Source organism: Rhodamnia argentea, chromosome 3, assembly GCF_020921035.1.
Source record: "Rhodamnia argentea isolate NSW1041297 chromosome 3, ASM2092103v1, whole genome shotgun sequence".
Classification (NCBI taxonomy): Eukaryota; Viridiplantae; Streptophyta; class Magnoliopsida; order Myrtales; family Myrtaceae; genus Rhodamnia; species Rhodamnia argentea.
The window spans coordinates 17,268,916-17,283,133 of NC_063152.1; the positions used below are offsets into that span (position 1 = coordinate 17,268,916).

Below are 14,218 nucleotides of genomic sequence, written 5' to 3' on the forward strand. Positions count from 1 at the left end.
TTATATACTCCCCCTTCATGGTATTAGAGCCGACTCTCGACGGCGTGTGGGACCATAGCGGGCACTCGCTAGTGTCGCTAAGGGCATAGTAGGGACGCCGTGCCGCTCTCGGGGGGAGTATGTAACATCCCATAGAGGGGGTGGTAATCTTTGTCCCACATTGCCTAGAGAGGGTGATACTCTTTGTCCCACATTACTTAGAGAGGGAGTCTTGGGCCAATTTATAAGGGGTTGACATTGCCTAGAGAGGGCGGTACTTCTTGTCCCACATTGCTTAGAGAGGGAGTGTTGGGCCAATTTATAAGGGGTTGGGGGATTATTCACTTGCATGAGGCCTTTTCTGGGCGGAATGCCTAAAGAAACAAAATCGTGCGGCTTGCAAAGCCCAAAGCAGACAATACCGTGCAAGTGAGACCCTCGGGTGTTACAGTTGGTATGCAGTGGGCGCGCGTTGGTAAAATTGGCTCAAGACTCGCTCTCTAGGCAATGTGAGACAAGTGAGACCCTCGGGCGTTACGGTTGGTATGCAGTGGACGCGCACTGGTAAAATTGGCCCAAGACTTGCCCTCTAGGCAATGTGGGACAAGAACAAAATCGTGCGGGTTGCAAAGCCCAAAGCAGACAATATCAATCGTGCGGGTTGCAAGGTTAAAGCGCACAATATCGTGCAAGTGAGACCCCTTGGGCTAATTTATAAGGGGTTGGGGATTATTGCTGCGAGAGGGAGTCTTGGGCCAATTTATAAGGGGTTGGGGGATTATTCACTTGCATGAGCCCTTTTCCGGGCCGAGTGCCCGTAAAAACAAAATCGTGCGGGTTGCAAAGCCTAAAACAGACAATATCGTGCAAGTGAAACCCCCGGGTATTACGGTTGGTATGCAGTGGGCGCTCACCGGTAAAATGTGGGACAAGGAGTATCACCCCCTCCATGGAATGTTACAGGCGACCGGCCGCGGTGACTAGCGATGGACTCCCGATAGTAAAAACGAGCATCAAGTTACACCGAGTTTTTTATTTTCTTTCTAAAATGACGTTGCTTCTCTTTTTATTTCCAAAAACAAAAAAATTAATTTTTTTTTTACTTCTGAAATATAAATTTATTCACGTGAACAAAAAATCAATTAATGGATATAAATGGATTTATCTTCTTTTTCTATTTTGGAAAATAAATAAAATAAAAAAAACAGAAAAACACAGAATGAAAAACGTTATCTTGGATACCCATTTGAGGTTGATGCTGTTCATCACTTTTCTGCACAATTAAAGTTATGGGAGAGAGCTGCATTTTCACCACGAGACCAAAGTGGTGTGCTCCTCTTTTGTCTTTGTCTGGCACGACATTTTCAACTTGTCAACCCTTTTTCGGTTGGCGTGATTAATGACAAAGCTTCTCCGTTGTGAAGTCATCGTATATGTCATTTAGCCTAAGAAGCTTATGTGCGAGCATAAGGAAAAGGGTCAATACCACGAAAAGCTTCAAATTAATATATTTATAATAATTTTTTTTCAAACTATTTTTTTATCACAAAAAACTCCAAATTGGTATATTTGTGATAAATTTACCCTAAATTGGTATACCTGTGACAAATTTACTTTCAGTTAATTTTAGTTAAATTTAATCGTCAAATTACCGAGTTGGATGATACGTGGTAGTTGATGGGTATATCGGTTTAGGATTTTTACCTTCTATTTATCACATGTATATCAATTTGAAATTTTTCGTGGTATTAACACAATTTTACGAAGGGTAAATTTATCATAAACGTACATGTTTATATTTTTTATGGTTAAAAAAATTAGTTTAGGGTAAATTTGTTATAAATATAACAGTTTAGGATTTTTTGTGGTCAAAAAAATAATTTGTGGTAAATTCATCACACGTGTACTAGTTTAGGGTTTTTCGTGATAAAAAAAATAATTTTGGGTAAATTTGTCACGGATGTATCGGTTTGAGATTTTTCATGATATTAATCCAAAGAAAAAATTATCAAAAAGTCATAAATCTATCATAATTGTCCACATTCAATCAAAACTTTTTTTTTAATCAATTGAGTCATAAACATTATATATATTTATAGACTTTTTCGATATAATACAACAGTACAACCCAATCCCCAAGAACTGTAAACTTTGCTTGAGCATGATGGGCATAACGATTTATTGTCATGCAATGACTGTTCTCACACTTAAAATCCGATGAAATGTTAACTAAAGAAACAATGCATCAGAGGCATTTCTTTTTAATGGATAGTAAAGACAAGAAAGATGGCTTTCAGTTAAGTAACTAAAATAAACAAGAATAGACACCGCTTGAGTTTTGCCCTCTACACCTATGGACTGAGGAAGCGAATCCTCCCGGCGACGGTGTTGAGTCAAAATATATCTTTTCATCAGTTAAAACTCTTCCTAAAGATTACTGTGACCACTGGTGAAGTTATCGACTCGCTCATTCGAGAAAATCATTTCAGGCGGTACGTAAAACCAGATACCTTAGGGTTCCAAAAGCGAAGGGGGAATGCACCAATTCTCCACGTTAAGACAACCGTCCCCTTCATGTTTTGTAGGGCCTGTAGCATTTCCTTAGAAATGAATATTGGCTGATCCTTAAAAGTGGATGGTATCTCGACCAAAGAAAAGTGTATGATATGCTTTGTTTGTTGCACTAAATGGGTCTCCAATTTTTGCATGCGGGAGGACACTCCCTGGAGTCATTAACCCATTACAAGTTCCACCCATACCTTCAGCTATAACAGGAAAGTCCAAAGGACATTTCACCATTACTCACTAACATAAGGTTTGCTTATATTCCCCGGCTAAGAGCATCAACGCAACTGCCGGCAAAACAAGCCAGACATAGTTCCGAATACCACTCAGACGCCACTCCCAGTAATTAGCTAGCAAGATTGGGATAGTTTCTAGTCATCGCATTCTGAACTATAATTCCAGGATCGGAGGACAATTCATTTACCTTTTAGCGCAAAGATTGATGGATCCATGGAAGATACATAGCCTCCCCCAAACAAGCAGGAGAACCACCTGAGCGATGAACAACGGCGAAAAGATTCGCAGAGGAAGAAGACCAAAAAAGGACAAAAAGGCCTCCTTTCCCTTTTCGCCGGCAAATGTAATGTATAGAATATAACTCAGTGCATGCATCGACTAATCTAAATCAAAGAATTGAATTCCTACTCTAAATGAAGTTACAATAAAAATAAAAGGGAAATTATTCTTATATACAAATCCATGCCCTCCCACACCTTGCCGAGGCATTGCAGATATGTCTCTCTTCCCCTTGAGAAAGAGCAAAGCATTCCAACCAAGTACACAAGTTTTTTTGTTTCTTTTATTCCCTTCCTTTCATACATATAAGAAGCTTCAGTGCAAATAAAGAAGGGGCAGTCATAGAGAAGTGTGTCCACCATCCACTTGTATGCCCAGAGAAACTGAGAGAGCCTGAGCAAGCAGAGCCCATTCAAGAGTCAAACACTCCTTTGACAAAAATCTATATCTCTAAATTTCTAGTCTGCATAAAATTTGCGTTCATGCCTACATTTCTGATTTCTGAGTGCCTTTCTATTCTTTTATTTATTTTAATAACACTCGTAAAAACTCCGCTATCCCCGCCATGTAATCATCAGAGAACTACTTAAGAAAGCAAGGTTCATACCTTAAAATCCGATGGCAGCAAGTTTACCGAGACATCTCGTCCCCATAAAAGGCCTGATACCTGGCTCTTAGCAAACAGATAGGGAGAGGGGCAGACCAGCCAGACATGTTGCAGCAAGGTTCCCTGTGCAAGGTGGGGCTGCTGAGGAATTCCAGTCCTCTCTATGGCTAATCTCCTAAGAAACTTCCAATTATCAAACAAAAGTAGTTCAGCGGAGACCTCATTCCGTCCATTTTTAACTCGTTTGAGCAGCACCTCCAGCCATCGGAGCTTTTCACCCCTAAGGCAAGCACCATGTTCCACGTTTCGAATAAATGGAACACAAGGTGGAGCCTGAGTTTGGCAAAGATCAAAATACAGAGAGGACTAGCAATTAGTAATCTCTCTTCCACACTGGTCCAGAGGAACTCTGCTGCTTCTTCTGTGCGCCGTATTGCCAGGATTCTCTTGACCTGTCACCCACCTGATCAACACCTTCCAGTGAATTCTCCACGGGCGGCTTAAGAGGCCGGAAATTTCCATTCCTAGAAACTAAGGATGCTGGCAACTTCTCGTCATCTTCTGCTGCCACTGCTGACCTGGGCTCTGTGTGCATGTCTGTCGATCTATGCCTCCCGCTTGACCTCAACCCCCTCGAGTTCAAAGGAGCCTTACCTGGCAGGGGAGCAAGAGTCGGTCCTTTAGGTATGTAGAACTCTTTGGGGACAGAATCCATGTCCATGTAACAATTTCTGGCTTTGGCATCAGCAATCAGCGCAGCCCAGTCATCAGACTGAATTAAAGCATTAGCATTTCCCATTACCTATTAAGAGAAAAGGACACAAAAGCAATCAGAATCTGTCCCTGTAAGGGACAAGTGAACAGGACAGGGAATTGGCCAAAACAGAAATGTAAGAGAGTTAGAACAGGGCAGATGAACCCATACCCATAGAGCTCTCTTAGCACGAGTTAGAGCAACATTCATTCGACGAATATCTGCAACAAAGCCAACTCCATGACTTGAAGCACGAACACATGACATTATTATGACATCACGTTCTTGTCCTTGGAAAGCGTCCACAGTATTGATATAAATATCCTTCCCTTCTTCGGAATTCAGAACCTCCTCAAACTCACGTTGAAGGCATTTTAACTGCAACTTGTAAGGTGTAATTATGCCCACGGAAATCTTCCCCACACCCGTAGATTTCAGATTTTTTTGTAGATGCTCATATATACGGAGACAAAACTGTGCTTCGTGTATATTTTGGTAGGAGACAGAACCACCTCGATGGGATTCCCGCCCATGAGTAATATCATAAAATATATAAGGTCTAAGCAATGGATCCCTGTAATATACCTCATCAGGTAACTTCACTACACTCTCACTATCGTTTAGGCGTCCCTGGTAAAAGTACCTGGAAGGGAAATCACGGATTTGTGGATGCATCCTGTACTGAACAGACAACAACATTGTTGGGCATCCAGCCTGTTGAAATCTCTCAAAAAGGCTCCTGCTATATAGCAGAGTCCCAGCTGCTTTGCTGATCACAGTGGCAGGAAGCTGCTGTGGATCCCCAACCAGAACACATCGAGCTGCACCAAGAGAAAGGGGAGGAAGAACTGCCACCTCACTGGCCTGCGCTGCTTCATCAATGACTACCATATCGAAACCATGAGAAAGGCGGGAGAATAACTTTCTACCACTGCTTGAAACGGTAGTGAAGACAATCTCAGCTTCATTGGCATAACTTGCCTCAAGACTGGCGCGGGCCTCTTCCAAGTTAAAATTACTACCAGTACGGAACTTTACTTCTACAATGAGGATGCGAGACATCTCAACCAGCACTTTGTCCCTGTTCTCAACTGCTTGAGCAAGATGCTTGAGCAACGCGTCACGATTCTGGTCCCTTGCCATCAAAACATCAGGATCCACACCAACGGATCCTTGAGAACGAATAGCAGCAGCTGCACTGTTGAGTTTCGATTGAATTTCGGCTATCTCCTGAGAGAATTGAGCTTCATTATTTCTCAATCTATGCAACCAGGCATACACCTCCTCTTTACCCATGGCAAGAAGTTGCTCAGTTCTCCTTTCAACAGAGACGGCCTGCGCTGCACGTGTTTGTGAGTCGACCCCAACTCGGGCTACATCAGGTTTATATATCCTCATTTCCCCATCAATGAAACCACGATCAAGAACACGAGCCAAAAGCTCATCTGTTGCTGCATTGGAGGGAGCACACACTAACATTCTAGGCTTTGGGCAGAGCTTTGGAAGGGTTCGAAAAAGACTCTGATCCATGCTCTGAAGAACTTCATCAATTGATCCAGTTGCATTATTATCAGAACTGCCCTCGCTAGGTTGCTTGTAGCTTTCAGGTGCCAGTTTCTTGAGCAATGAGTTGTAATAATGTTGATACTGAACCAGATGGATCACATTTAACATACCCCATACAGTATGTGTCTTGCCTGTACCTGGAGGCCCCTGAACGAGAGTGAAGGGCCAAGGTTCTTGCCTCTTTGTTGTCCCACTACTTGTACCAGCGGCCGTATGCATAGCAGCCCACTGAATTGCTGACAGTTGGGGTCCGTTAAAGGTCCTGTTTAAGTGTTCTGCAAACTTCTGAGTGAAGCACTCTGGCATGGCAGGGATCTGCTGCTCATAATTAGGAAACTGCTCGGGACTAGGCTGAAGTATCGCTGTTTGCATCTGAAGAGGAGAGAATCAGTTCAACTTGACTTAACACAAGTAACAAAAAATTGCAGTTATACTATTAACAAAAAAAAAATCCACCCGTACCTGCAAATTAAGGCGACGAAATGCATGCAAAGCAATATACTCCCGTTGAGTGGTAGCAAGAGAGCCCAGGACAGTTAAATACCAGATGCCCCTAGGCTGGAGTTTCCTTAAGATGTGATCTTCATTGCCCTCACTGAAAATGTCCATTAGGAGAACACAATTACAGTTAGTACATGGGTACTACATAACATATACAATATACAGAAACAATTCCATTCAAGAAAAATAATCTAACGCTGAATACAGCAAACTCAACCTGCTGGGATCATATGAATCGCCAACATAGAAGTGAAGGATTGCCCCAGGGGGATCACGCGTATCAATAGGCATAAATCGTCTAACCGTACCAGCCACACGTCCAGTTATATCAGGCTCATCCCCCTCATCAATGACAGAGAAATTGTTTCTTTTGGATCTGAATGATCCAGGCCTAGGGGTTGAAAGAACCGCAACATCACCCTCCTTAAACATCCATTTGCACTCGTTTACTGGAAGAACCGTCACATCATACCATCCTGAGGAATAATTTAGTCAGTACATATATACATACAAATATGTGTGTGTGTGTGTGTGTGTGTGTGTGAGAGAGAGAGAGAGAGAGAGAGAGAGAGAACATAAGAAAGAACTACAAGTAGCACCTTTACCATCTTAACTTTCTACAACTTATGATGCCTGAACTGCTAAAATAAAGCCTGATAAAGAATAGAACCATGTAAAGCACTAATCTACTAGTCATAGTCATGTAGACCTTCAACTACAAGCACGCCTAATGAGCATAAATCCATCATCGAAAAAATAGGAACAAAAGAAGTTCAACGTAACAAAAGCTAAGTCAGGAGTCCACATCATCTAAATCCAGTACAAGAGCAACACGGTTGATGTGAGCTTTTTCAGATGAATTTTTTCATGCATCATGCCTACAACACCATTCCTCAAAAAGGCTTTTACTGTTAAGAGTACACTAGGCTGTGCATTACTGATTTCACATCCGACAGCATCCAAAAAACTGACTTAGGTAACCCTCGATTCCTAGACAGACTAGCAAAATGTCCCACCGGGTAAGACAGAAGTCAGAATGTTTCTGCAAAAAATTCTCAAGACTGAATCACGTAAGCCAAGTAAGAACCAAATGCTTGAGCTGTTAAAGGTTACAATATGCAATCAGCCATGGACATGTTTACTTGCTTTCAGCTTTTAAGTTTTAGGTCATTCAATTACTGCCGCAGCAAATGCAAAGCATGCCTTCCCATAACTTGATTCCATTCCGGAGAGAACCCTTTCAAAATGTTGGCGACTAAATAATAAACACATCAAAAGAGTGATAAATATAAATCATAGATGCGTGAATAGTCCTAAACAATATACACCACAAGTACCAGATTCCTAAAAAAGAGAAACACCTCTAATATGGTAGAAGTATTATTACCTCTTTCCCTCCTTTCGATATTCCGCACTCGAACCATTATATGTGTATCTCTTGAAAATGTTTCACTTAACTCTTCCCATGTACTGTAAAGCTGTGCACGGCATTCCTCAAAAAGTAAAGGCTCAAATACTCTGATATACTCTTCTACAGACTCAAATCGACCAGGAACACATTGTAGATCAGTCTCCCCTGGAACACAAGAAGCCACATCACCTTCTATACTCAAGAGAACCAGCAAGGAATCAAACACATAACTAAGCTAATAGAAACAGATATCACCATTTGCAGAAACAGACAAGCCAATATAGGCTACTAAAAACCAATATCACCATCTGCAGTATGACTGCATAACAATAAAATTACATGCATTCAGACCAAGATATTCTGGGACTCCCTTCCAAACTCAAATGCATGTCCTCAAGTGCTGCAATATGCAAGTAAATAAATGGATAATCACACACGAGTCTCGTGCCAGCCAACTCATGCCAGCCAATGAAAGGGTTAGAATTCACATGTAGAAAGAGTAACTCTAATCTGGAACTTGCAAACAGGCCCAAAAAAACTGCCATGAGTATGAAATATCCAGGTCCAAATCACTTCAATAAGCTATTAGACCCTAACATCCAACTGAATCTTACACCCACCACATGTTTCAAATTACAATTAACGACTAAGCCTTTACCCACCCAGTCCAATCGTCCCTATTAAACCAGTTGAACTGGGTTAATTTCAGTTTGATCCAGTTTAGGACAGAGATGGTTAAGTAGGCTAAACCGGACCTGACTATGAACTGATTACTGCCCGACCAGCCAAACCAGTCTTGATTTTAGCTGTAAACTTTACAGCAACTTTGCACAAAAAGAATGAACCTTCTTAGTTCTTAACACATGCTACACAAAAATGTCTAAGTTACGAGCATGGCCATTAATGTGAAGCCCTACACTTCTCTGTGAAGCTAAAATGCAATGATGACAAGTCAGAGTTTTGATTACACAGCTCAATATGCCCTTTTGATGACTTTCACGCATTAAATTTATCGAAATACTATTGGAAAAAGTTATCCAAAGGAATGAAACAAATGCACCGTAGCATCGGCAAAATTTTCCAGTGCGAAGTAAGCACTTCTAAAAAAACATGAACAGTAAGCAAGGTTGATGTTATCATACCAGGTTGTTGCCAAAATTTCTCATTGGTCACCTCACGTATCAGGCGCTCAACTGATGTATCTTGATAAGTAGAATTAATTATCGTTTGTTTCTTAGGAGCAAGATGCTTCTTATTCATCGACTTTAAATCCAGGGAGATCTGACTGATTAAACCTGGCTTCTTGCTAGGAAGTGGAGAACTTTTCGGCTGTCTCAGATCCATGGGTTGCTTCCAGGAACTCTGCCTTGAAGGTTGTGAAACTTCAGCAGATGGGTCATTACTGTTAATCATTTTCTTAGGCTTAGCCAGTACTCCGCCATCTACATCACCATTGCATTCGGACTTAGAATCACTCTGCTCAGCAGTATTGCCTCCTTCAATAGCAGATACGTCCAATCTTTTCAGGTCCTTAGATATGGATTGACCCAGTTTTTCGACAACGCGTTCAGGAGGAGGAGGAATAGTTCGAGTTTCTTTCGCAGAACGAGTGCTTGTAGTTGATGAAAAGTTCAGTCGTCTTGGAGTCGAAGTCTTCATTTGTCCAGCTTGCTTTACATCCTCCAAATTAAGAAACATGGTCTGTCTGTTGCGCTTCTTGCCTAGCATAGCTTCTTTATGTTGGTCCATCTTCCTCTTTCCTGGATTATTCGCACATTTCAGAGCATAGCTCGCCTCAATGCCTTTGACTTCTTTTTGTTTTGTACCGCTGATATCTTCCTCCTGAACACCATTATAAGTATCTATTTTAGCATTGCCCTCGACATTGTGGCTGTCGTTGCTTTCAGAATCATTTGGATGCAAGTTTAGTCCAGTAGGTGCAGAAGCTGAATTTTCAACTCCACCACTTTCAGAAATTTTTCCATTGCAAGAAACAATCTCATTAACCAACCCTGAAGCATTAGTATCCTCCAATTCACTCGTTCCTTTTCCTCGTGAAGCTTTGCCTGGTTCATGCAAACTGCTAGATCTATGTGGATCAGCAGAGCCATCATCATCCGACCATTCACCTTCTTCTCTCTCAACATTACGACCTGCCACAGAGTCAGAAACCAACAGACTTACTGGATTCTTCTCCGCAGCATCACTCAATTTTGATGACGAGGCAACATTGCAATTCCTATCCCCTGCATTCTTCTGCTCAACACGACCCAGCATATGAGCAGCTTTGGGACGAACAAAAGGTTGAAAACCTGACACAGATGATGCATGTGAGAAAGCATTATTGTTGACAATTCTCTGCGGAACTACTGAAGATGCAAGCACGGTCGAACTGTGAGGATTTGAAGATGGAAGAGCCTTCTGCGGCAGCATGCTGTTGACAGTGTCATTCTCATCATCCCCCGGAGGAGGTTCATTCAGATCAAACATGGGCCTTCCCCGAGATGTCATCTCATAGGTAAACACATACAAACTGTACTGTCGGTGCAAATAACTTCAACCGGCAACTGTTCTGTCGCCTTCTCAACATACAATTCGCACTTCTGACGAAATGTGTATGTCCAAGGAAATCAAATGATCCTGATGACCGAAGGAGACCTGTAAATTCGTAAGACGACAATTATACGCATATCTAACATAGCAACAAGGCACACAACAAAAGACCAGTACTTCGAGAAAAATCTTAAATCAAATATGCATAGGAAGGGCAAAAAATAAGTAATTGCTTCACCAAGGATAGCCAAGGCTGCGTCTAATTGCTACTTCGATATGTGAGTTGTCAATACAAATATAAACATTCTATAGCAGTGTTACCAGGGTCGCTCTCTGCCCCAGGGAAGCACGATCCAGGACACCACCGATCAAACCAAACTAACTAGTTTTCGAGAAAACCTTGAACAGAGCCAAACCGAATCATTCCAATGGCGAACCCAACCCAACCGAAACCAAATTGTAAGTATCTACCCAATCAGCTCTCATCTTTGAGGAAAACCCTAAACCGACCAAATCGGCACCTCTTTTAGACGTAACACCTACATGATCTCGCCCAATCAAAAAATCCAAAACCAATGCCCGACGAGTCAACCAAATGCAAAACAAACCAAATGCGGATTCCACAATTAAGTCCCCGCCCCATCGACCAGTGGAGTCGATCGGTGGGTGGGTGGGTCAGAGGCAGACTGCGCGAGAACTCACCGCAGGCGCACGAAGCCAGATCAACCACAGAGCGGGGAGGCCAGCGAACGCCGGAGACCGATTGGGGACGGCTCCTCGGGAGGGCCACCGGAGACGGGCGGCGGCGGCGGAGGCGGCGGCGGCGATCAGTTGGGATCAAAGAGGAGGGGTAAGGAGGGCGGACGGAGAGCTCGCCGGGGTCGGGGATTGGCGAGTCGCGATCGGTGGAATCGAAGAGGTAGAGAGAGAGATAGAGAGGAGCGAAGCTCGATTCGATCGAGCAAAAGAGAGTCAGATGATGTGTGGGGATGAGGGACGTGGAGATCTTTGGGTTTTTGTTCTTGGGGAGAATATCCATGTCATGCCTATGTAGGCACGAAGCGCCTGCGTTTTTAGGTTTATTCCCCGTGAAACGACAACCTTCTTCTCCGAGTACTACTAGTAATGTCACTAACACTAATTCTTTTTTTTTTTAATTTCTTTTTTGACTTTATTAAAATATCGACTCTTTTTTCTTTTTGGATTGTCCGTCAAGAATTTTAAGACGTTATTTATTCGAATTTCGCGAAGTTGCAAAAAGATCATGTTCGAATATTTAAGTAAGAACTCTGAATCGAGAGAAAGCCTCAAAGAATGCATGAGTTGCGAGATCCAGATTAATTAAGAAGCGAGAAAATAGATGTTATTATAAATGGCAAATTTCAGGAATTCCATTTGAATCCATGCAAGAACGCAATCTCTTGACGAGATTGTTTCGAGATAAGTCAGCTGTCTTGCGATTTACTTGCAAATTTTAACTTCACCGAGTTTCCATGCCCGCTATAAACACGCTAGTGAATTCGACGTCGTAGTGAAGATCGATGATCTGAATTGGATGGAGAAGTAAAACTTCTAATATTACTCTTTTGAAACTATAAGAGGTTTTGCTATTTTTCCTATAAAAAACTTTTTCTATTTTTGTGCAAAATATAGAGAAAAATAAATAAGAGGAGGACTTATGTGGGGGGCTTTCCATAAAAAGAAAGTGGGTGGTAGTTACCTAGTAAGTGGGCATTGAGTGCTCTTACTTCTGGGCAGCAGAGGTATCCTTCTAGGCATACAAATCACACACTTTGGGTTTAATTAAAACTATAGATCTAAGAACTTTAGTTTTCGAAAAAAAAAAGTTATGGTTAATTTTTCACCAAATTAGGTGATTTCGTGCGTACCTAATATGTCAACTACATTACGAGTAGAGACCCTCTTATTTTTGAAGGATTTCGAAAAGCCCCATTTTGCGAAAATCCAGCATGAAAACCGTAAAGGGAACATACCCGATTCGCATTTTTCATTAATTGTTTCGGTAAGCATATTTGACTTATTGCACGACACAAGAAGGCCTTTTAAATTTCGGTATGGGAACACGTTTGCAAGCCATATTCTCGATCTCGCCGGAGTCTCATTTTTTTTTTTAGAATATATCAAACTTGAGATCTTATTTGTCGAACACTTTCAACCCTCTAAAGACAGCCTTAGAGGGGCTTTATGTAGGCACAACTTGAAGCAACCCCTCCCAGCATAGGCAAATCTCAAGTCGCTCACTTTTTTATTTCCCTTGAAAAAAATGCGAACAAACCCTACAAAAGAACCGTAAGCACTAACGTTGACCGGCAATGCGAACAAACCCTACGTTGACTATTGACTATCCTTGAATTCTAGAAGCAAAATACATTTTGCATTGGACTAAAGGCTGCAATTGGGCCGGACCGGTGGAGTCTAGTAGTGTCAATCCGGCCCATCTTCTCTTTTGCCATGGCCTGGCATAAAGGGCGGCCCAAATCAAATTGTTCGGGCCCACGGGCCAAATCTAGGCCTCGTCTACTTGAACGGTGGCCGTTGGACGGGGAGCTTGCCAGTGGGCCCCCAAAAAGCAAAGGAAAGGAAAATTCTCGGCAATTGCTCAAGTTGCTCCCTTTCTCCACTCCAATTACTCTCATCATCTTACTCTCCGTCTCGCAATCTCAATCGCACCCCCATTTTCGTGATACATTCCTCTCCATCTTAATCGTCTGTCGTCTGAATAACTCGTCCGATCAATCCGTTGCTAATGGTCAATTATAGCTCTAGCCATCAATTTTGTTTCAAATGAACCGTAAAGATTAACCGGTCGGTCCTTAAATATACTGTACGGATGTCAATTCAGTCCTAAAAATTTCCAAATTTTGTCAAGTCAATCCCGTACACGTGCGCAAAATTTCAATATAATCCTTCCGAACCATTTTCATCGGAAATCCTTGGCCTGGTGGTCCGTTTAATGCTCGTCCTACGCGACACACTGTTGCTTTAGCCATTTCTGGTGAAAACCGATCGAAATGACTATATTTGAATTTCGTGCAAAAATTTGGAAAATTTAGGTCTGAATTGAAATTGATACACCATATTCAGGGGTGGTGATTTCTGCTATTCGTTATCCATCATGCAAGGCTTCATCGTTCTTTCATGCTACTGCAAATGCATGGGATGGTGACTCTCTGCTCGTTCCGTACGACTCCAACTTGGGTTAGGCGAGGAAGTCGATGTTGGCCAGCTCCTCACGACAATCAGATCGCCTTTACACGATGCGTGCTCTTCCCGATTCAGCGGAAGTACATTCGCCCCATAACAGGAGTTGTCGTCCTCTGAGCTACACGGATGAAATTGAAGATACCGGATATGATGATAACTTCGAAATTTGCCGCGGTAGAACAGAAGGGCAAGGTTTCATCTGATGATTTCCATCATACTTGGACGATGGAAGTGAACTCGAGCGCGCTCTTACTATTCATGTTCATACTGCGTGAATTGTCGCTATTCATGTCATACTTCATTGCTTGATATGCTTTTGTCAATGGCGAGTTGGTGAGACCTTTGATAAGGATTGAATTAGGAGTGGAAGATGAAGAGGAGTTTGGGAGGCCGGTTGGCGGTTTTTGGAGCCGGAGGCGGAGCCGGAGCCGGAAATGCGAAGACGGGGACAAAGATGAAGGTAAAGGAGGAGGAGGGGAGGGCTTGCGGTGAGCGACGGATAGAGAGCAGGCAATAAATGTTGGCATTGTCGTTGCATGTG

The 14,218-nt window shown here is 42.4% G+C and overlaps 1 protein-coding gene across 4 annotated transcripts; it reads right to left on the minus strand.

Moving 5' to 3' along the window:
- Positions 1-2,648: 2,648 nt before the first annotated feature.
- On the minus strand, positions 2,649-11,489 carry LOC115754042 (uncharacterized ATP-dependent helicase C29A10.10c-like). 4 transcript variants are annotated; one of them, XR_007197765.1, is made up of 8 exons: positions 11,155-11,489; positions 9,042-10,557; positions 7,876-8,064; positions 6,706-6,964; positions 6,450-6,582; positions 4,593-6,359; positions 3,668-4,469; positions 2,649-3,036 (listed from the first exon to the last, which is right to left on the minus strand). XR_007197765.1 is itself a non-coding variant. In XM_030692948.2 (7 exons), the coding sequence occupies exons 2-7, from the start codon at positions 10,408-10,410 to the stop codon at positions 4,041-4,043; spliced, it is 4,146 nt and encodes a 1,381-aa protein (XP_030548808.1). In that variant the 5' UTR covers positions 10,411-10,557; positions 11,155-11,489; the 3' UTR covers positions 3,088-4,040. The 4 variants fall into 4 exon arrangements, 1 of the variants encoding a protein (XP_030548808.1); XR_004016947.2 differs by lacking the exon at positions 2,649-3,036 and adding an exon at positions 3,088-3,453; XR_007197764.1 differs by lacking the exon at positions 2,649-3,036 and adding an exon at positions 3,088-3,523.
- Between the last annotated feature and the right edge of the window lie 2,729 nt (positions 11,490-14,218).